The sequence below is a fragment of the Anopheles moucheti genome, chromosome 3 (assembly GCF_943734755.1).
Source record: "Anopheles moucheti chromosome 3, idAnoMoucSN_F20_07, whole genome shotgun sequence".
Taxonomy (NCBI): domain Eukaryota; kingdom Metazoa; phylum Arthropoda; class Insecta; order Diptera; family Culicidae; genus Anopheles; species Anopheles moucheti.
This window is the reverse complement of record NC_069141.1, coordinates 90,028-111,584: the sequence shown is the minus strand read 5'-3', so window position 1 is coordinate 111,584 and position 21,557 is coordinate 90,028. Positions and strand designations below refer to the sequence as shown.

At 40.9% G+C, this 21,557-nt stretch overlaps 7 protein-coding genes across 14 annotated transcripts in view; 3 read left to right on the top strand and 4 right to left on the bottom strand.

Annotated features, from left to right (window-relative positions):
* The window catches only part of LOC128302348 (crossover junction endonuclease MUS81), a 29,378-nt gene that overhangs the window by 6,361 nt on the left and 1,460 nt on the right, over positions 1-21,557 (top strand). Inside the window, exons 1-6 of one of the 7 annotated variants that reach the window (XR_008287378.1) lie at positions 8,153-9,246; positions 9,316-9,718; positions 12,150-12,261; positions 12,823-13,014; positions 13,119-13,229; positions 13,333-13,366. Coding sequence is in view for 1 of the 7 variants with exons in the window: in XM_053039155.1 (XP_052895115.1) it covers positions 8,212-9,246; positions 9,316-9,696 (1,416 nt within the window). In the remaining 6 variants the exon portion in view is untranslated. Of the gene's footprint in view, positions 1-8,152; positions 9,247-9,315; positions 9,719-12,130; positions 12,262-12,822; positions 13,015-13,118; positions 13,424-21,557 lie in introns of those variants that run through there. The other 6 variants (XR_008287377.1, XR_008287376.1, XR_008287374.1 and 3 more) reach the window with 6 other exon arrangements.
* LOC128302347 (SET and MYND domain-containing protein 4-like) lies at positions 73-2,558 on the top strand. The gene is made up of 4 exons (XM_053039154.1): positions 73-373; positions 603-798; positions 859-1,446; positions 1,540-2,558. Exons 1-4 carry the CDS (start codon positions 73-75, stop codon positions 2,411-2,413), a joined length of 1,959 nt encoding a protein of 652 aa, XP_052895114.1. The 3' UTR covers positions 2,414-2,558.
* LOC128302349 (minor histocompatibility antigen H13) lies at positions 3,699-6,157 on the top strand. 2 transcript variants are annotated; one of them, XM_053039157.1, is made up of 3 exons: positions 3,699-3,732; positions 4,025-5,147; positions 5,223-6,157. In XM_053039157.1, exons 2-3 carry the CDS (start codon positions 4,039-4,041, stop codon positions 5,350-5,352), a joined length of 1,239 nt encoding a protein of 412 aa, XP_052895117.1. In that variant the 5' UTR covers positions 3,699-3,732; positions 4,025-4,038; the 3' UTR covers positions 5,353-6,157. The 2 variants fall into 2 exon arrangements, with proteins under 2 accessions (XP_052895117.1, XP_052895116.1); XM_053039156.1 differs by lacking the exon at positions 3,699-3,732 and having other exon boundaries at positions 3,743-5,147.
* LOC128302352 (proteasome subunit beta type-2) lies at positions 6,226-7,095 on the bottom strand. The gene is made up of 2 exons (XM_053039159.1): positions 6,923-7,095; positions 6,226-6,852 (listed from the first exon to the last, which is right to left on the bottom strand). The coding sequence occupies exons 1-2, from the start codon at positions 7,011-7,013 to the stop codon at positions 6,326-6,328; spliced, it is 618 nt and encodes a 205-aa protein (XP_052895119.1). The 5' UTR covers positions 7,014-7,095; the 3' UTR covers positions 6,226-6,325.
* Positions 9,742-11,451, bottom strand: LOC128302351 (venom protease-like). Its single transcript, XM_053039158.1, has 4 exons — positions 11,341-11,451; positions 11,041-11,271; positions 10,688-10,955; positions 9,742-10,330 (listed from the first exon to the last, which is right to left on the bottom strand). The coding sequence occupies exons 1-4, from the start codon at positions 11,441-11,443 to the stop codon at positions 9,742-9,744; spliced, it is 1,191 nt and encodes a 396-aa protein (XP_052895118.1). The 5' UTR covers positions 11,444-11,451.
* LOC128302353 (hypertrehalosaemic prohormone) lies at positions 12,769-13,500 on the bottom strand. Its single transcript, XM_053039160.1, has 3 exons — positions 13,320-13,500; positions 13,103-13,234; positions 12,769-13,004 (listed from the first exon to the last, which is right to left on the bottom strand). Exons 1-3 carry the CDS (start codon positions 13,386-13,388, stop codon positions 12,966-12,968), a joined length of 240 nt encoding a protein of 79 aa, XP_052895120.1. The 5' UTR covers positions 13,389-13,500; the 3' UTR covers positions 12,769-12,965.
* LOC128302345 (rho GTPase-activating protein conundrum) overlaps positions 16,764-21,557 on the bottom strand; it is a 32,039-nt gene continuing 27,245 nt past the window's right edge. Inside the window, exons 5-10 of the mRNA XM_053039152.1 lie at positions 21,445-21,532; positions 20,788-21,370; positions 20,537-20,714; positions 20,285-20,468; positions 20,056-20,215; positions 16,764-19,979 (exon numbers count right to left, since the gene is read on the bottom strand). Of these exons, the coding sequence (XP_052895112.1) occupies positions 19,857-19,979; positions 20,056-20,215; positions 20,285-20,468; positions 20,537-20,714; positions 20,788-21,370; positions 21,445-21,532 (1,316 nt within the window). The 3' untranslated portion in view covers positions 16,764-19,856. The remainder of the gene's footprint in view (positions 19,980-20,055; positions 20,216-20,284; positions 20,469-20,536; positions 20,715-20,787; positions 21,371-21,444; positions 21,533-21,557) is intronic.

Sequence of the window (21,557 nt, the reverse complement as noted above, 5' to 3'; positions counted from 1 at the left end):
ATTAGGAAAAATTAGCGTTTGGATCGTTTGGATCACCATCATTCAGTTTTTCATCTCATACTCCTAAGAATCATGGAAATTTATCACAAAGACGGAACATTTCCTAGGTATTGTGATGCGGTTCGTCAATCGCTCGACGATAATCATTTCAACGAGTTCGTCCGGCTGACCAACAATGAAGAGCGATTCCGGTTTGTGACTGGATTAGGTTTGATAGTAGACAAGTTGCGGCTGAAACGAGAATTCAATGGAAAGGACATGGAACAAGCCGTCGCGTTAAAAACGTTGGGCAACAAGGCGTTTCAGGCGGAGCGATGGAACGAGGCTCTCGTCTTCTACAACAAGTGCTATTTGTCCACACCGAAGGAAAACGGTAAGCGTAGGAGTATTCGTGAGCGTACATAACCTCATTGCAGTCGTCAACAGCCATTTGTGACAGCAATTTTAAATCTCTCTCGTGATGACCCTGCTACCCCAGATAAGGGATTAATAGCAGATCAATGGGACTGTAATTTTGTTGTATGGATTGGACGGCTCCTTCTAATTCTATTTGTTATTGCTTTGAACCATATCCGACTGTTATCCTTTATCATCGTCTTTAGTTCAAGAAAAATCCATAATACTGGCGAATAGAAGTGCTGCTTTGTACCATCTGGAAAAGTATGATCTTGCACTTAGGGATATTCAACGTGCCTTAGCCCATCAGTACCCCAATCAAATGATGTACAAGTTAACGGAAAGGAAGGCACGATGCTATTTGGCGAAAAAGGATTACGCGGCGGCATTAGAATGCTTCAAGTACGTTTAATGTTCAATGTACACCAAATTCGCTACTGTAAACACTTGTTACATCCTCAGAGCAACGGTGACAGCACTGGATGATTCTAATTTGCCCCTGGAACGAAGACAAAAGTTAGAACGCGACGCTCAGATCATGATCAATCTGTTGCCCAAAAACATCGAATCAGAAAAGAAGAACAGGAAAAAGACCAGCTATAAAGCGGACCAACAAGTGGGATCACTCGCTAAAGTTCCCGATCATTTCCTTGAGAAAGCTCTCTGGTTCGATGAGACAAAAGATGAAGGTCGTTTCGCTCGTACCAAAAGTGATCTAAAACCAAACACGATTCTGCTGCTAGAGCGACCGCACGTGTCGGCCTTACTGGAGGATTACAGTTTAGATCACTGTACGCATTGTTTCAAGCGTGTCTCGGTACCGATCGCATGTCCGTTGTGTACTGATGTGGTGTTCTGTTCCGATGAGTGCGAAGGAAACGCGAACGCTTCCTATCATCGATACGAGTGCGGTTTCCTTCCGATTCTATGGGGTTCCGGTGCATCCATCACGTGTCACATGGCACTGCGCATGATCTCGCAAAAGTCAGAGGACTATTTCATTCAATTGAAACCAGAACTAGGGAGATTGACTAACGAGCAGATTGATAAGTAAGTTCCCTAACCTTTTGGGGAAAACGTATAGACTTAAATTCCATGCCGCTTCCCACGATCGATGCATTATAGTAAAACATTTCATTCCAGGCTGCCTATTGATGACTATCGCAAGGTGTACACACTGGTCACCCATGAGTCAACGCGATCACCGGAAGATTTATTTCAGCGCACGCTTATGGCAACACTGTTGAACGCGTGTCTCACCTTAGGTGATTACGGACACTGTCCGCAGGAACAAAATTTTATCGGCGGTCTGCTGGTGCACAATCTGCAGCTGCTGCAATTCAACGCTCACGAGGTGTCCGAGATGATACGCGAAACACCAGACGATATAGGCAAGTCCACATTCATTGGGGGTGGTCTCTATCCTACCCTGGCACTGTTCAATCATTCTTGTGACCCGGGTGTCACTCGTTACTACCGAGGAAATCAGGTGTGTGTGCGCACAGTGAAAACCATCGCGGCCGACTCGATGGTGGCCGAAAACTATGGCCCACTGTTTACTCAAGTTCGTCGTGATGAAAGACGTGATACGCTTTTGAAGCAGTACCGATTTACGTGTCAATGTATGCCGTGCTTAGTGAATTGGCCACTCTTTACCGAAATGGATCCGAGCGTTATCCGGTTCCGGTGCGATGGAGGCAAGATCTGCTCGAATGTACTGATTATCCCGGCAGAAGTTAACGATTTCATGGTAAAGTGCACGGAATGTGGAGAGCATACGAACATCATGAAGGGGTTGAAATCGTTGCAAGACATTGATATGCTTTTCAAATCGGCCACCCGTTTGCACGCATCCGGTGAATACGAATCAGCACTGCGCAAATACGTCGAAATGATGGAAACGATGAGCGAAGTTTTGGTTCCACCGTACCGGGATTATCATCTCTGCCAGCAGGGACTGCGCGGTTGCATGTTGGAGTTCGGTAACCGTTACACTAAAACGGTAGCAAAAAAGTGAAGACAAACTGCTGGTACTCGGTGCTAAAAAAGACAATGTGCTGCACTCATTAAGCGGCGGCTTCCGGAAAGTATCCGTTGGGTTCTTTTTTTAAATTGCATAATCTGTTACTTATTAGTTTCAATAAACGTTTTCAATTCAACTATTGGATGACATACACATTAGACTAATATGTTCACTTGCTATATATCTAAGTAAGTGGCCAACTGGCTGAATATTTATCATCACTATATTTATCACAATTACTCAAGATCTTTCTTGGTCTCTATTGGTCTCGGTAGTCTATTGTTAGACTCTATTGGCACGGCCGTCTATTGGCGCCGGCCTCACACGGAAGTACCGGTCCAAAATCCCATCCGGTCCGTTCCTATGATCGTAGCTAGGACTGACTATCCGGCTAGATGGAAAAAAAGTCGATACGGGCGACCGTTCTTATGAAAAAAAGGTTAAGGTCTTTTCTTATGGCTATTAGTTTAAATACACTGCACAGCATAAAGGTAACGCCGATTGAAATAGAATTTCGTAGGGTACAGAGCTTGTCATTTCATGCCAAGATCATTAAACATGGTGATCCCATTTCATATGCATACGGCTCAATTAAGCAAAACCGTTACTGTTGATTCCTTTTGAAGTTTCTATTAAGTTAATAGACATCCATTAATGTCAGCTGTCAACTTGTATCGAACATCCCACACAAACAAGATACAAAACAAACCAGCTTGGTTTTGTCTGGGATGTTTTTATCATACCCTGAGACTATCTATGCCTTGGCAAGCCTTTACAAATATTAATAAAAAAGGTAATAATTAGATGTCCTGAAATTTTAATGGGATCGTGCGCGAAATGGTTTTATATCATAGAAAAATAAATATAAACGTAATTGGGGACGCTTTTAATTATTTATCGTGTCGATCGAGACAGAGAACTCGCCAAAAAGGACCAGTTTGTCAAGCCTTGATACCAGGAGAGCATCCAACGCAGGAGGATGCATTTCCGTGTCAATCGAGACAGAAAACTCTCCGAAAACTTTTCGATTGTCGGGATAAAATTCCCGTCCGATCGATTACGGGTGATAAACATGCTGAAATAGGTTTGAAAATTAATAACTAAAATTAATTAATTAATAACTTCCAGGCGTTGTTGTTCCGGCTCTTTGCAGCGCGCTGCCTCGCTATAACAATATTATAAACAAATCTGTGCATTCCCACCTTAGCTGAACGGGCGTTCTATACCTTGGTCTATTGACTGCTTTTTGACACGCATACGTTTTATGCCAGCGAGTGAAAACAACTTTTGCGTACGCGTAAACGGTCTGAAAAGTGAGGTGGCTTTTCTTCAGCAAATTGTACGCGCGGCACACGGAGCACTTTTTGGTGGTGGTGTCGACATATAGGCGCGTAGTAAATGTATCTTTTTTCTCCGCCACAAACCGATATTTTTTGTATTGTTTACTTAACTGTGGAGTGTGTGTGGTTGAATGTCCATCACCTCTCGGTACTCAAAAAGTGCTGAAACCAATACGTGTCACTCGTGTGCCGTGATTAGAATTACGTTGAGCGGCAGTGTGTCGCATGAATCTCGGCGCAAACAATAATTAGCATTTTTTGATAGCACAAAACGAAACCATGGCCGACGCTGTAGAGGAAGTGATTGCACAGATCCACGAGAACCTGACCCTGACCACAACCGTTGACGGGGCCGGCGAAGAAGGGGGCGCAACGAACGCAACCGGGAAAACTCCCTCGACTCCAGAAGGCATGGCGCTAGCATATGGCACATTGGTCGTGATGGCCTTACTTCCCATCTTCTTCGGCTCGTTGCGTTCGGTGAAGCATCATAAGGAGCAATCGACGGCGTTTGCAAAAACTGGCGAAAAACCGGACACGATGTCCTCTAAGGACGCAATGATGTTCCCCATAATGGCATCGTGCGCCCTGTTCGGGCTGTATATGTTCTTCAAAATCTTTTCGAAGGACAACATCAACTACCTGCTGACGGGATACTTTTTCATTCTTGGTGAGATGGCATTATCGCATTTGCTCAGTCCGGTGATTAGCTCACTGATACCAGCCTCTATACCCAAAATTCCATACCACCTGTCGTTCGTACAAGGGCCACAAGAGGGTGGTGAAAAAAAGAGCAAAGACAAGAAGTACCTCATCGACTACCGGTTCTCCACGCACGACGTTGTGTGTTCTATTGTGGCACTCATCATCAGTGTGTGGTATCTGCTTCAAAAACACTGGATCGCCAACAATTTGTTGGGCCTGTCCTTCGCCGTCAATGGCGTGGAGTTGCTGCATCTGAACAACATCGCTACCGGCTGCATTCTATTGTGCGGTCTATTTGTGTACGACATCTTCTGGGTATTTGGAACAAATGTGATGGTCACGGTAGCGAAATCGTTTGAAGCACCTATTAAGATAGTGTTTCCGCAGGATCTCTTGACGAACGGGCTGTCGGCATCTAATTTTGCCGTACTGGGACTAGGCGATATTGTCATTCCAGGAATTTTCATCGCGTTGCTGCTACGCTTCGACAACAGCTTGAAGCGAAAAAGCAAGACATACTTTTACGCAACATTCATCGCGTACTTTATTGGACTTCTGGCAACGATATTCGTCATGCATGTGTTCAAACACGCACAGCCCGCTCTTTTGTATTTAGTGCCTGCATGTTTAGGCACACCACTTCTGTTAGCGGTGCTCAAAGGCGATCTGAAGAAACTGTTAGCGTAAGTACAGCTAAAATTATCCATCACTACTAGATCTCGTGCGGAAATGACATCTTTTTGCCTTCTTTCTTGTAGATACGAAGACCACCCGGAGGAAAAACCATCCAAAGAGAAGGCGCCAAAAAATAGCAACGCAAACGCCGAGAAAACCACACCACCCACGAAAAAAGAAACAAAAAAGAAGGAAGCGAAAAAGTCCAAGTAAAACCGATCTCATTCACCCGACAGCCCGGTACCTTCTCCTTTTTTCACTTTCAACCTCGTCCAGGATTGATTGTGACCTTGTTTAAATTCTATAAGTATTCACATAACTGTGGAAGTAATGAACCTAAATTCTACAATCACTTTCGAGTTTGTTAACTGCTCTTTCGTGTAATATGATAGTCCAGCTTATCAAAATTAGCGATAAGAAGATCATCGTAAACAAATCTGACTTGAACTATGCTAGACATTTATTGAGCTTAATGTGTTTTGCGCGGTAAGCTATTTTGGGATGTAAATTATTATAACGAAATTCAATTTTGCTTTCATTGAACCAACCATTTACTACACTCGCCGTGAAGGAAATTAATTCTTTTCCCCCTAACAATAGTTCGTGCAAATAACAATAAAACACCAACAGCACAAACTTACTAGGTTACAGTAGCGCCTTAATTAACAGCGACAAGTTTTCCTGAGAACAACGCAGACTGGGACTAATTGACTGAAAACCAATATATTGTTTAAATGAAACGCGCCGTCGCATTATAATTCACTCCTTACGGGAGGACTGCTTTAAAACGGCATAACCGACGTGTTAGAAAAATAACATCCTAGACAAATGTGATACAGCAGCCGTGGGAAGAATAAATTGTGGATACTGCCGGGCATAAGGGATGCTAGAATGTACGACGCAGCTTTGGGATGTTAAATACAGAAACGGGAATAGGGGTTCCATTGTATAGAGCTTTCAGACAGCGTAAATGGAAAGCACTGACGCGATGTGTGCAATTCCAATAAAGTATTTAAATCTCTAGGATGGTTCAATGGAAAAATAAGTGTAGTTCAACAGAAAGAATATTTTCTACGCACGTTATACAGTTTAATATTGATCGATTTTATTCCAGATAAATGACAAAAAGCTCCCATGTAATTTCCATCCCCCAGTACAAATGAAGGCTACGAACGCTATCTCTCGTTTAAGCGGCGGATGCTTGCTTCAGGGAATCTGGTGTGATGTCGTCAAGGTATTTTACACCATCTTTATCTATCACGGCCACTTTAAAGTTGGGAAGATTCAAAATCAGACGTTTGTGAATTTCCGTAACACCTTTGCGGAAAATTTCATACGCTTCTTTTTGCGTGATCTTATCGTGATGGTACCGGTCGAAGATACTATTCACAAACATGCCACCATAACCGTGAGCCGCATACTTTACCGGCAAAGAGTTGGCCAAATAGTCGATGTAATGTAGCTGGGGACCATCCACTTCATCATAACCTCCGACTAAAATGTTCACATGATAAGGCGTACGTGACCGCAAATAATCGGCCAAATTCCGGCGTGTGAAGTGTGCAGCGGCTAACGGACCGAGCTCGTAGCCGTTGCGCATTCTGTACAGCAGTATGTTTTTGCTAATATACTCGGTGAACTGGACACGATCGCCAGCTTCGCCCATGGTTGCCATCATCAAGTTATCCGACACCTTCAAGATCTTGTCCTCATCTACAAGGCAGCGAACAGGATTTCAGACATTAAGAATGACGGACGAAGCTGTTTGGTTTTGCAGACTTACCGTCCTTTAACACCATTATGGAATGGGCGTGCGTGCAATCCGCAGCGAGCATCACGAAATCCGAACCACGAATTCCCATCAAAGCTTCCATTTTGAAACAAACTACGAGTGAATACTTGCACTAAAATCAAGCTTACAAATGCTCGTATTGCAAAGATGCCGATCGAACCGTGAGAATGACAAACAAGAAATGTGTTGTCATTCATATGACGTTTCATCAAGATGCATACATGATATCATCACAAGGTGTGAAATCAAAATATCAACGAAAATTCCCAATCAACAGAGTTCAGTGTGTTGATTTTAATAAGATTTTACTCGCTCGATCAAACGATTTGAATAGAAATTAACTAAGAAACGGGAATAACTAATAGCACATAAGAATGCAAAAGTAAATTGCCACGATTCGTGCGTCACACTGTGGAGCAAAACTTTTCAACCGTCTACCCTTCATTTAATTCTACTGTGACCTTCATTAATAGGTGCAGGGCCACGAGAGTTGACAAAATGCGGACAAATTTGTCAAGTGACAGAGCAATGCATTTGGGATGGGCAAATTTATTCCACGCTGCAGGTGTCACCTCTTGAAAAACATGCGCTCCTGGTATCGGAAATCTGAAAACAGTTGGTTTGTATGTAATTTCGTACCAGCCGACGGAAAGTTTGAGCGAGATGAAGGATACTATCCGTTTCATCCATCTTCCTTACACTAGCGATCGCTCTCACGGGTTTGATAGTATACAATGCAATAGAGAAGGGCAAATTCATTCCACTCCTAGTTTTCACTAGCGATCGCTCTCACGGGTTTGATAGTATGCAATGCAATTGGGATGGGCAAATTTATTCCACGCCTGCAGGTGTCACCTCTTGAAAAACATGCTCTCCTGGTATCGGATATTTGAAATCAATCATGTGCACGGCAACGGTATAGTGGTTCACTAAATATAGTTCATTCAAAAATCAAGCTTATGTATTTTAAATGCAAAACAAAGTATAATTTTCCGATAAAAAATAATATTAACTTAATGCCTTAATTAGCAAGCGGTGCAAAATTTTGTCAGGATTTTGTGAACTTTTTGTCGTGGATTTTCTACGAAATGAAGTTTGACAAAAATTCACAAAAAGTGTCAAAAGCTCCGTTTTGACAAATTTGTCAGCATTTTGTCAACTCTCGTGACCCTGCACCTAATGATGATAGCTGTCATGATAGAGACGCCGATGTATAGAAAACTGTAGAGGTTGAAAACAAAAAAACGGCATGTTCTGTGAGCGAATTGTGCTCTAGTTATATGTGTTCTTACAGTACTGCAGCCATGTCACTACAAAAGTACAGAGTTAAAATAGTTAAAGAAAGCGACAATGCCGATAATTCCGACACACACTGCGTAAATCGTCGAAGAATAAGCGCCCGATTGAAACGACCGAATCCGTTGTTCGAAATGTGGCTAGAAGAGATGATCGCAAAAGCAGAAGCGAAAAACACGATGGGGAGAATTGCGCTACAGAAAGCTCTGACATCCTTGCGCAGGTATCCTCTTCCGCTGGCATCAGGACGAGATTGTATTATGCTAATGGATTTCGGCAAAACAATCTGCGAAAACCTCGATCGACGCTTGAAAGCTTACCTTGCTGGCGGTGGACAAGTAATCATCGATCACAATCTCGCTATCGAAACTATCCTTAACGATGAGCAAACAGAGTACTATCGAGAGCTCACAAAGACTTTTCGAGCACCAAGCGAAAATGAACCTGATTTAATAGCAGCAGCACTAGCACCAAATGTAGAAGAAGCAATGTTAAACGATTCCATTTTCGATAACGTACCCGGAACCTTGGATGCACATGATTTTGTCCGTATAACGCACCCGAAAGTGATATTACTTGTAGACACGGGCGAAACAATTGGCAAAACCAAGAGCACTCTCGATCGGACGCTCCAAGAACTAACAAAACACTCCATTGAACATGAAGTTCGTCGGTTAAGTGTTGGTGATTTTGCTTGGATAGTGAGAGACGATTCTGGCAAAGAATTTCTTCTACCATATATCCTGGAACGCAAACGCATCGATGATCTTGCGAGCAGCATCAAAGATGGACGGTTTCACGAGCAAAAATTTCGCTTAAAACAGTGCGGTCTACCAAATGTAATCTACCTGATAGAACATTTAGGAAATAATCGGCAAGTCGGTGTGCCAGAGGCAACGCTTGCGCAAGCGGCACTTAATACTTACGTCCAGGGCTTCACAGTAAAGTACACCGAAAACCACCATCACACAGTACTGTACCTTTCGGTGATGACGAACTATCTAAACAATTCACTCAAAGTAAGCAAAAGTGTCATTTTAACTGCTTTTTGAGGAATAGTATTAACATTGTTATCTGCCTTTTTACAGAATAAGCTATATAAGGATATTACCCACAGGCCCTTTTCGGATGGTAAAGCTCTATTTGGAATTTCCTGTCTAACGTTTCCCCTACTTCTGTTTGATTATTTCTACAAACAATCTTCCAAAACGCGCGATTACTCTGTCCGGAACATATTCATGAAGCAACTCCTGCAAATTAAGTTGCTAACGATCGAGAAGGTGAACACTATTGTGGAAAAGTATCCCACCCCGCAGTGTCTGTTCCTTGCTTATACAGCTTGTTCCAGTGAAACAGAGCGACAGAGGATGCTGAATTTGCCTTACGGACCGATGAAGCGAATGATTGGAGAAAAGCTTAGCAAAATCATTTGTCATCTAATGATGAGTGAACGGTACAACACTTCTTAAGGTGTTTGTACCCAGAGCAGAGGTAATTTGGATTACGATTCACTTTTAAAACACCAAATTTTCTATCCACGGAATGTACGGAAAGATTGTAGTGTATACTGCCGGAATACCGGCCAGTCCACAGTTTTGACCGAACGAGGTAACACCGATTACTGTGTAGGTGCAATAAACGTTAGCATCGTTGTACACCTGCAGCGGTCCACCGGAATCACCCTGACAGGTGTCCTTGGTAGAATTACGTGAACCGGCACACATCTGCGTTGTGACGTTGAGACCGGTGCGCAGTTTACGCGTTGGTTCAAATAGATCTTTACATTCATCAAAACCGAATATATCAAGCGTAACTTTGAGGAGTGCGCTACTTTGTTCTAATCCAAAGCCAATCGCACCCCAACCCGTAGCAATGGCACGCTTTTGTGAAATAGTTTGCTGCACTGGCAGACAGACGGGGCGTATGTAGGGGGAGAAAACCACTTTACGGCTAAGCTTGATGAGTGCGATGTCATTGTAGTGTGACGTTTGCTTGTACTCTGGGTGAGGAATTCTTTCGGCGATATCGTAATCCTCCGGGAAGGCTTCATCCGTCGACGAGCTCAACGTTAATTCCCCTAGTCGTATGACTGTGGCTGATCCACTGCGATTGGAAGAGAGTAACAAAGCGATCGTTATCAGCTTTTGAATGAAATTTCCATGTGAATAAATTATCTGGTAGTTATTTAATCAATATGTATTCCATATTAAACATAGGATCAACAACAGTCTTTAGATATTACCACGAGTCTGATCAAAATTGCTCAAGGTCAAATCAATCTACTTTACACATTATCAGTTCATGACCCTCAAATTGTGCAATGTGCTCTCGTTAGGATGAATGCTTCCCACATTGCAATTCAATCATACCAATTAATTATCAATCAAAGTAACGACTATTCCTGTGTTCCTGATTAAGATATAGTATCATATATAGAAAACAAAAATAGAGCATACTTACAAGTTAGTGGACGTTAGACAGTGTCCTGCAGTTAGCACGAACCGATCAGAAACAAGCGATCCTCCACAAAGATACCTAATATCTGATGGCGCTCCAAAACCGATCAACGCCATGTGTGGAAATTCACGCGCTTTGGCCATTTCACCGTCTACTATTAACTCCACTGCCGTGTGTCCACACTTATCAATTGTTTGCAATTTTGGTTGCTCAGCAGTTAGTGAGTTTACATATTCCTTCGAAAATACCGCCTGTCCATATTCCACACACTCTGTAGTGGGAAACAAAAAGGGATATGTACACACAAAATAAAACATGTCGTATCTGCTCAGTAGTAAAAACTACTTTTATCGTACTTTCCATGATCCGTTGACGGTCATTCCGTACTGTTGGAGATTGTGTAGTTGATGGTACCATAACTTTAGTACCGGTTTGTGGGCAACAAACAATTTGCACGCGATCGATATAACCACACTTGGTAGGATTTCCCCGTCTATTGCGTATGTCATCGATTATGGGCGCACACTCGGAAACAGGGCGGCAGATGCCAGGTTCATTCGTTCGCTGCACTGTGCATTGCTCACCAACTGCAAAAAAGCGCTGGAGAAATACAACCGTATTTCATAGAAATGTATCTACTTGGTTTACGTACATACCTTCTAAATCTGCGCGAACACCAACTATGAATACTAGTAACACAATCGATAGCACTATTTTCGATAACGCTTTTCGGAAGCACATGTCAATGTGTGAACCCATTTTCACTGCTCTAGTTCATCCGTACGAATGCGAGTTCGCGATCACGAGGTTTCGATATTATAGCGTGCACATTGTTCGGTTACTGTTCTCACGATACATACAATCATTGGTTAGAAACAATCCACTGATTCACAATTTCAATTTACCATTTGTTGATGGCCAATCAGCAGCTGGGGGGATTCAGAACCCATGGAGGGAGATATTTGTTTATTGCGAGTTTCGCTCATCGTTCGTATAGAAATAAGGAAAGAACAGGTTTTGCATATGCTATACATCTTAACGATGACACATCGGGTCTTTGTGCTTTTAAGGGGATTTTTGATCCTGTTTTGATTCTACTCGGTACGTTGGTGTATACTTCTCTAAAAACTGGCTTTGGACAATTTTTTTCAAATGAGTGAACCGTTTGGTAGAGTAATCCTTTTGTATATCTTTTTCAGACGATTCAAATGTTTTCAGATATGCTAATTTCATTCTTCAGATGTTTTGTGATCACTCTAGCTACAACCAATAGTTTTAATTGAGTTAATAAATAAAGTTAATTGTTATAATTCTGAGAAAATTGCGATGATATCCATTAGTAAAAGGTAATGGAATAAGTTTAGGGCCTAATTAGTAGAAATCCGTTGGTCTAAATCTGATTTAAAAGCAATCCTCTTTAATGGAAAAGTAACACGTTTCGTAAAGTTAATAACCTTTTTTTTAGATTTTGAATGTATCGTGGAATTTGTAAACAATTTGTTCCAGTTTTGTTTAACTCATATACAAAATGGTGGCTATTCCGACCTTCAACACAATCCATCGTAACTAAAACAAAGGTACGATACTCAAGAAAACTTACTTTCTAGTCGTTAAGAATAACGTATTAACTAATTACTTAATCATATAAAGTTGTACTTAAAAATGGTCAATGACGAAATGGAAAGCGCTTGACTGTGCGTTTGTGAAAATCTTGTTCTTCCTTCTGGATGGGATGGGTTTCATCAACGCTTGAAAATTGTAAAGATTTCTCAGTGTGATTAGCATAGTTTTCAATCTGAGACCACTTTATGTAGGTTAGAATTTGGTATGATGTATGTTTGAATCGTTTGTGTCAAGCCAAAAAGAAAAAAACAGCGTCTGCAGGCACTTGGTGATGGTCGATTGTTTTCCAAAAATAGTCGCCACATAAAGTTTGTCTCCGCTCTGTTACCTTTTTGTTGCGTTGATTCATGGTTCTCTGATCCAAACAAAAAAGATTATAACAAAAAAATGAACTCAAATTTTCTCAAAGCTATGTTCCCAACTTGTATGCAGTTCCGTACAATCGTAATAACTTATGCCATTTTGTTTATTTTTTTGCTTATTTGATTCTGTTACATTTAATCTTTCCGTCGCAGAGACAGAGCAGCACGAACTATTTACAACTGTAACCTCAAAGGCTGAACTGATGGTGAAGGGTGAGGAAAATCTGTATTTTGTCATCTGTGGCAGCTGATAGACTGGATTCATTACCGATGAAACAACATTGTTAGACGGCTTTCTATTTCTGGCTGCAATCAACAATCTTCTGAGCTTCGGCCTATCAATAGGTAAGTTGCAAGCGTACCATTGTAACGAAACGAAAGTATACTATACTACGCTCATTTTCCATCATCATTAATGTTGTCTACACCTTACCTGAATCATTCGATAGATGACGAGCAGCGAATCAACTGGTGTTTTGCAAGCGTCCTGTCCGAAGGTACTACCAAGTGGATTAATTCCCATTGCACCTTGCGAACGCTTACCCCAGGCTGGCGTGAAGGTGAGCTGAAACAGTATTCCATTACTCATTTTTAAGATCCAATAGATGTTTGATGGTTTCGAACCGGGTTAACCATCCATCTACGCTTACCTGTGCTTCACAGATGAACATCAAAGAGGCACAAATCAACATAACGCTGAATAGTTTTACAGTATCCATATCGTGATAGATTAATAAACGTTTTGTTGTTTCCTTTAAAATGTTTGCTTGTGACCGGACTCGGCGTGCTCCTGTCTCTGGAATTGCGGATGTATTATGGTAGCTTTTCCGATTGAATGATGGAACGTTTTTGAATTCTGAATTCGTCGTGTGTGGTTTTTTTATACAACGTTTCTCAAGCGTCCTTTTAAGCATGTTGTATGGTTTCCGAAGCCGTTGCAATGCTTGAATCACGATGTTGATATAAAAAGTAAAATAACACTTCTAACGCTCATTGCAGAAGTAATTAAAGATCTGGAAATTTGCGCCATGTCCTGAAGTACTCATTGGTTTTTTTGTACGAATGTCATGAGACAAATGAAAAAAAAAAAACGTTGTAAGATTTTTTTGTGATTTTATTAATAGTTCCATCAAATGAGTCGCTTCCCATGTCCTTGTTTGTTACTCCACACGAATGACAAATGGAAACACCGGAACTGGATGCTTCAAACTTGTAATTTATTGATCTACAAACAAGTAAGTAGCATATGTGTTACGGTGGACGGTGTGTCAAGATGTGAACGGATTGTAACTTTCTAGCGATGACTTTAGTGATTTCAAACAATATTTCTTGAATCCTTGATAATCACAACCAATTCCTTACCTAGACTAATATTTTGAACGCGTGTGTAGATTTCTTTCAGAGGATTCGCTTCTGAAATTACCAAGTCCAGCGTACATCAAGGAAACATCCGTTCTCGATTCCTATATCCCAAACCCAAACCGACGAAGTCAATGGTTCTGTGTCTGAAGCGTACGTTGACGGTTCGGTGGTGTATTTGATAGAAACTATCATTTGATAGAAACTTATTTGATTTTATTTTAAACTACCGTAGCTGAGGGCCAATTGCTCAGTATCTTGCGAGCCGTTTATGCTGAAGTTGATCAGATTTGACCGACATTTGGAAGCATTGAATGGATGGGCTTTTTTATAAATTAAATTAAAAGAAAAACAAAACTTACCATAGGAAACACGACAATAAACTAAAAATGATAGTGTCCAAAAGCGTCATTGAGATTTTTTAAATATGTGCACTAAAGTTTCTTGTTTTCGATTTCGTTCATATCTGGGCTCTTTTAATATCATTGCACGTGTATTTTTGTTATAATTGGCTATTTGCTTTTATAAATTTGCTGATTACTGGATTAGGTGCACCTGCATTGTATGCAAAATCAAAATGCTCATATCGAAAGCTTTTGCATTGTTTCTTAATGGAAGCTTTGCTGTGAGCTTTTGAAACACTTTGAAAAATGTGTTTCGAAATTATGCGCAAAACGTTTCTAAACGGATATTAATTTGTTTAATATTATATACGCTTACAGTGGCGGATCAAACGGTAAGCGGAGTAAGCGGTCGCCTAGGTCTTACCCGTGTTGAGGACCCCAAAAAATTTGTGCCGATTGTGCGATTTCCTTGGTATATCGAAAATATCCTTGGATTTTATATATCCTTCGGTATATAAAACATTTGTTTCTATTTGACTAGCCATATCGGCCCGGTTAAACGGCTACGCAAGAGTAGTATGCAGTGTACTCAAACTGCTTCTTCTTTATCGCCACGACATCGTCAAGACGTTTAAGCCGTTTTTTATTTTATTTACCCATAGGATAGTCAGTGCTGCGCACGGAGATTTTATGATGCAGATGAAATTTTTCCGTGGTCTTGTCTTTTGCAAACCGGCTGCGCTACCAATACATCATCTGGCCGCCCCGTGAACCCTTATATTGCTTTTTACTTCAACCTATTCATGTATTCTATTTCTGGAACGGGATTTTCGACCTCAAGATTTTCATATTTTTTCATCTGTTCGAAAAATGATCCCACCGTTAGATGCTAGAATAGAAACCATGCTTGTTTTTACTTCCGTAATATTCGCCAGTTATTGCCATTGCGAGCGATACTCGTATTGGTATTGTTTTCACTCACCGATTGAACCGTGAAAATGTCCTGCCTGCGTGTTTCGGAACAGTATTGTGGTGGAGTATTGTGTTTAGTATTTCGATTGTCACAATTTCTGCAAGTTTGCAAGCCGGTAATGATGTTTTAACCGACACAATCTGTCAGCGTACTGCGACATAGCTAGCATTGTCATAGATTTTGAATAAAATCATATTGCAATCATTAGAACTCTCTTTTCCGTTTGATATTATAACCTCATGGTTTTTGGAATACCATTTCTGTCTTTCTTGATTATTACTTATTTGAAGCTGGGTTGTAGGTCCAGCTTATTTCCACTCATCCCAAACTGTCCAAATACTTTGTCATATCCCCGTGTAGAATACTGTTCAAACTACATTGTTGTAATCTCGGTAACATTTGCATCGTTGTCAGACTGAAATTGTTCTAATATTTCCAATTCTAAATCCATACGGTTGAAGATCATCACCGCGAAATCGTTGATCTAAATTAAAAAAAGAACATGAAAAAAGATACATGAAGAAATGAAGTATGCATTGATATAAAAACGATGTATTCAGTGAAGAACTTATCATAATAGTCTTGCTAAAACATTGTCGTGCGTGCTAAAAGCGGTCTCTTTTTTTTGTTGAGTTTGAACAAACTCAGTTTGTTTGAGAAAAAATAGTGAGTGCTTTGTGGTGTTGTATCCCTATAATTTGCTACTGACTATCAAATTGCGCGTGAGGAGCACATAGTGTGTTTCATACTGATGTAAATGTGCAAGTGACGAAATGATCGCAAGTGTCTTCACAATGACCGAAGAGGTTCATAATTTGCAAGAAATTCGGCCAAGAAATCGGTCCACAAATTGCTGGATTTCTTGACGCACGGCCAACCGACCTAAAATTGGAGCGTCAAACTTGATACGCGAAAATCAAGCGAATGATAGAAATAGGTGCATTATACATTAATAGGTGCAAGGCCACGAAATTTGACAAAATGCTGACAAATTTATCAAGTGACAAAATCAGCTGGTCAACTGCGAAAAAACACTATACCGTTGCCGCGCACACAATTGTTTTCAGATTTCCGATACCAGGACAGCATGTTTTTCAAGAGGTGACACCTGCAAGCATGGAATGAATTTGCCCATCCCTGCTGCATTGCATACTTTATATATACGTTTATATAGAGACTAGCATAACGGCCCGGTAACAGGGCTACGCAACAGAATTCTGAGGTGTACACGCAAGACTCAAATCATGTTTGAAGTACAACTCCCTAACTCAGATAAGTGCCGTAGCAATTGAGTTTTCAAATGTTAAAAGCTATGCAAACTTAATTTGTATTCCGTGCAGCTTTTTATTATTATTATATTTCAATTTTTGTTGTTTGCTTAATACACAATATACAATACACAATATTATACAGTCCACTATATAACAAATAAATAAAATATTAAAAATTAACAACTTAGTAACTCGCCCATTCTGTATTGCAAAACGTACTGGACTATATTCCTGTTATCAAGATTGTCCCGGTAGGAGGCTTCGTGTTATTTCCGGGCAACTCGGATTACAAGTCACGGTGATGAACAGATCTGGTTTGCCCAAAGCACGAACAATGACCATTGAGTTTTGATACTGTGCCTCATGTATCCGCCCACAATGATGGTCCAAGGACAACCCGTACGAAAGATGTTTTGTGGATCGATCGATCGACGTGCGACAGGAACCGACTCTTGCACCGGTACTTCCATAGGCAAATTGGACAAATGTGGTTGCAGATCTGTTACGGTTTGTTCAGCACTAGCAAGATCTATCAATCCCGCGTACATTTTGGTTCGAAGCTGTGCCCAACGTTCTGCCATATATTTCAGACGCTGCATTGCAGGCCGACCTTGCTGTACTGGTCGACACAGTACTGCTGGAACAGTCACCCGGCAAAATGCATCAGAGAATGAGTGATATCCCGCCAGGATATGCAATATGCGCCATATTCACGTGGAGTAATTTGATTGCATGAATTTTCCTCTGCATTCGGCTCCATCTGGCGTTGCATGGCGAATCTCCCGGAAGCACAGCGAGCGAAGCAATTTGATGGCAAAGTGCTCCTTGGATGCTGTAGTTGTAAATTCCACCACGTGCAGCTTCTCGAAGTTGGCGCACGTATGATTGTAGCTCCATTTAAAAGAGTACAGATACAGTGGTAACTGGTGTTGCTGGTGATATAGCCGGTTCCGATATTGTATTCGAAGATGATGATGGCCCAGGCCATCGTTGTGAAGAAGACGACTAGGGCGGCCCAGCGGCGGATCAAACGGTAGGCGAAGTAGGCCCCTACTTACTGCGCTTTTCGCTTTGTCTCAATTCAAGAGCCTCAATGCCCCTCCCCTTCTTTATCGTTTTTTAAATTAGAGGCCCCAACTATAATTGCGCCCTGGGACCTCCAAGGGGATTGATCCTCCACTGCACGCTTATAACATTATATTGATTATAAACTTTTATGTAAAATAGTAACTATTTCTATTAAGTTTTTATCTCATGAAATACTAAACCGACTTCGGGCCCTTCAATTGTTGGAAACTATCAGTTAATTGTGATTGAATACTATCAGTATAACCATATGCATCATAGTTTTGGCGTGGAAACCTTTTCCGCTCGGATACATAATATGTATATAATTCGGGGCGCAATACCAGATAGTTGAGTTTTGTACATTTGCTTAAGAACGTCCACCACACTGTTCATGCTATTAAAGCATATTGGGAATGTTGTTGTTTGTTATTTTTATAGAGACTTTGAGCTGGGCAGCTACATTCGGCTCAATGAATATTGGAAATAAATAATAAAAAAATATTATGCCACATACACACTGCTATGGAAAAAATCTTTTATTTGCTGCGACATGTTCATCACATTCTCCATTATTGGTTATTGCTGAAATTTGAGCTAGGTGAATGGCTCTAGTGGATGGCGTGATGGATTATCCGCGTAACTCCGCGGAAAAAATTGTTATAAAAGTTGAATAAGGTTATCTGATTAAAAGTATAACCTTAAAACTCACCACATTGAACACATATATGCATAAGGCTATTCATATAAATTTGAGGCAACTGCTTTATATAATAAATATTTCCGTTGACTATTTTCCAGAACAAAGTGTAGTTATCCTTAGTTATCCATAACTTCCAATGAGGATTGCCTGATTCTTCAAGACGCATTCATGCTCTAAATCTTTAGGTTCATAGTACTATGATATGTCTTGCTATTGACAGACAATCGTTTAATCTGTTTCACTTGATATGTCGTATGCATTATCGCTCTGTAGAAAAAATACAAACACCCTCGCATTAACTCAGTTAACAATACTGAACGATGTCCTTGATGAGTGGTTGATATTGAGCAAACTAAATGTTATTTATCAGTATCAAAAATGTACATATTTTTAAGCTTTCAAACTTTCCGATGCAACAAACGATAGGAATAAAACTCCATATCCTTACTCAAACAGAATATACAAACTTATGTTCGAATTTAGCACCTATATACAAATTAACACTTCTTCTGCATCGTCGGCATAACAACCTCAAGAGGTCTTGGCCTGACATTTCTGGCTTACTTTGACTTTAATTACCCGTAGCGGGATAGCTAGTAAAGCGTACGGAGGATTGGTCCGGTTGGGATTTTTTTACCGGTCCTGTCGTGTAAAGACCGGCGCCGCTACCAATACACCACCGGGTCGCCCAAAAAAAAATTAACATTTAAACTACTTAAACAGAATACCCAATACCAGAATACATCAATAACAATACTGAACGATGCCCTAGATGAGAGGTTGATATTGAGCAAATTAAATGTTGTTGAAAAGTAACGAAAATATACGTAACTTTCTAACTTTCCGATGCAACGAGTGATAGGAATAGAATACTCCATATCCTTACTTAAACAGAATACACAATTGCATGCTCGAATTTTGTAATTATTTTGTACAAATTAACACTTTGTGTGGCTGTGCGAAGCACTGACGCTAGCATAATTAATGTCTATATGACCAGTATGATGAATGCATGAACAACTAGCACAAACAATGGTAAACACGCGTCACACAGATTATAATATATAATTTTGTTTGAATCTAATACAAGCTCCATTTACTCTTGCAATTACTGTCCAATGGTATTCAATGGTTGTCAGATTGCATTACTTATTTACACTGTTCTTTAATTTAGAGCACTTAAAATGACCGAATACACTGTTCCTATTGCCTAATGAGGTATATGGGTAATAGAGCGATCTAATGCAGACACAGGCGTACAGTTAAAATTAGTACCGGTCGATTGACGAGAGCACCTTGACTATGTTTCGTTTAGCAACTACTTTTTAAGGTTCAACTAAGTAACTAAGTATCTGTGTAAGTGGTTTAGCGTTAGGTTCTTGGTTTTTATGTCGTTGGTGGAAAGATAAAGCTTGTTGGTGGTGAATCCCTAGTTTCCATATTGAGATGGGCCGGTGCTGCAATCTCGCTGATCATATCACTAAACGATGAATATGGTTGGTATCGAACACAAAATCACCGTCATTTGTTGTGTCACTGCGATTTACCGATACGACATTTCCATTTTTGGTTTTCCGCGTTAGCTGACGCTTAGGCTAATGTGAAAGAATGGAATACAAAGCATTGGTAGGTTAGGTTGTGCTTGGATATATTGGAGGGTAATAAACTTGCCTGTCCATTTTTATTAATCATCTTGCCTTGTTCAATTAGACGTTCCGGCACCAACCACAAGCTGTCCGTCATGGTTATTAGTACGTTAGTTAAATGGCAACATTGGGCAGCCATACGTACTTGCGCCCCAATATCGTTCTTATCTGGTGGGTGAACAAATCTGCAACAAAACATAAAAGTTAGTAGTTTGAAAAGAAGGAATTAAATCTGGAACAGTTTCTTTGCTTACCTTGGAGGAAAGAACGAAGGTGCAATGATCGTTGCAACATTTTGTTGGGACATTTTGTTCAGTTCTTGGAACTCCACTACTCGACGGAAGAATCTTAGTAGTTCACGCATTGTGTTGCGATTTTCGTGTGGTAATAACTGACAAAGTACTGCCAATGCCTTATACTGATCGTGTGGAGGTAGAACTAAAACGTAACAAAATAATTCAATTTCGAGTGTGAGCTTATTCATGTCTAAATCCATAAATACTTACCATTCGTTTGATAAAAAAGGTGTACTAGATCGTTGGCCAGTAGTGGCTGAGGCAGCTCTCTTAACCAACGCTTCAAGAGTGCACTAAGATCATGCACTCCTGCCTTCTTGATTAGTGGATTGATCTTTTCTAGCTTGCAATAAAAATTATGTTCAATCTCATGGTACAACGCTTCGATCTAGTGAAGTAAATAAATAAAAAAAATATTCTTATTTTTATTTTGCCCTCACACTTCACAGCGTCACACCTACCTTCTGCTTGTGGCCTGGTACTCGTAAAATGCCTTCTTCTTTAGCACCGCGCACTCCCAGCTCAGCCAATATAGCCTGCAGTACTAGTGGCACCAAGGCCGTATCCTCACCAGTGACCTGTTGATCACGCCGAACGAGTGCGTTCAGCGATACGCCAAACACATTGCCTTCCTCTTTACGCTTTCGTTTGAATGGTTTCCGCTTGTCGAGTGACACGTGATTTTTGTCAAAAAGCGAGGCCAACTCGAGCCACAGCAACGGTTGTAACCGCTTTTGCTCACCTTCCGATATCTCGTTTATGTCGAGGCAGGGTTCACGGGAGCTTTCCGGCAGCTGTTGCCATTGGTCCGTGGCCGAAGGGATCGTTTGCTTAATCATGCTCTCGAAGCTGACCGGTTCGTATGACGAGCGAAGCGGTGAGTTCTCCACTGAGCTTAGTAGACTATTGCGTGGTGGCGAGCTCGGCGGGCTCTGTTCCGAGGACGAGTTGCCAGAGTCGTCATTGTCCCGACGGACAACGGACGTGCCGTTGTATAAGTTGGTGTGGCTACGAGTGCCGGAAATGTGCTGACCTGCGTGGGGTCTTTGCAGTCAAATAGTAGAAGTTTGTTAAGTATCAAGAAATGTATTATAATGTTTGAGAATCATCAAGCATACCCGATCGTACATGACGGATCCGAACCGGATCGAATCCTTGGTATGTGAATCGTTCCCAGTCTTTGGAAGTTAAGCAATTCAATGCCCTCTGCAAATGCAACCAAAGATTAACA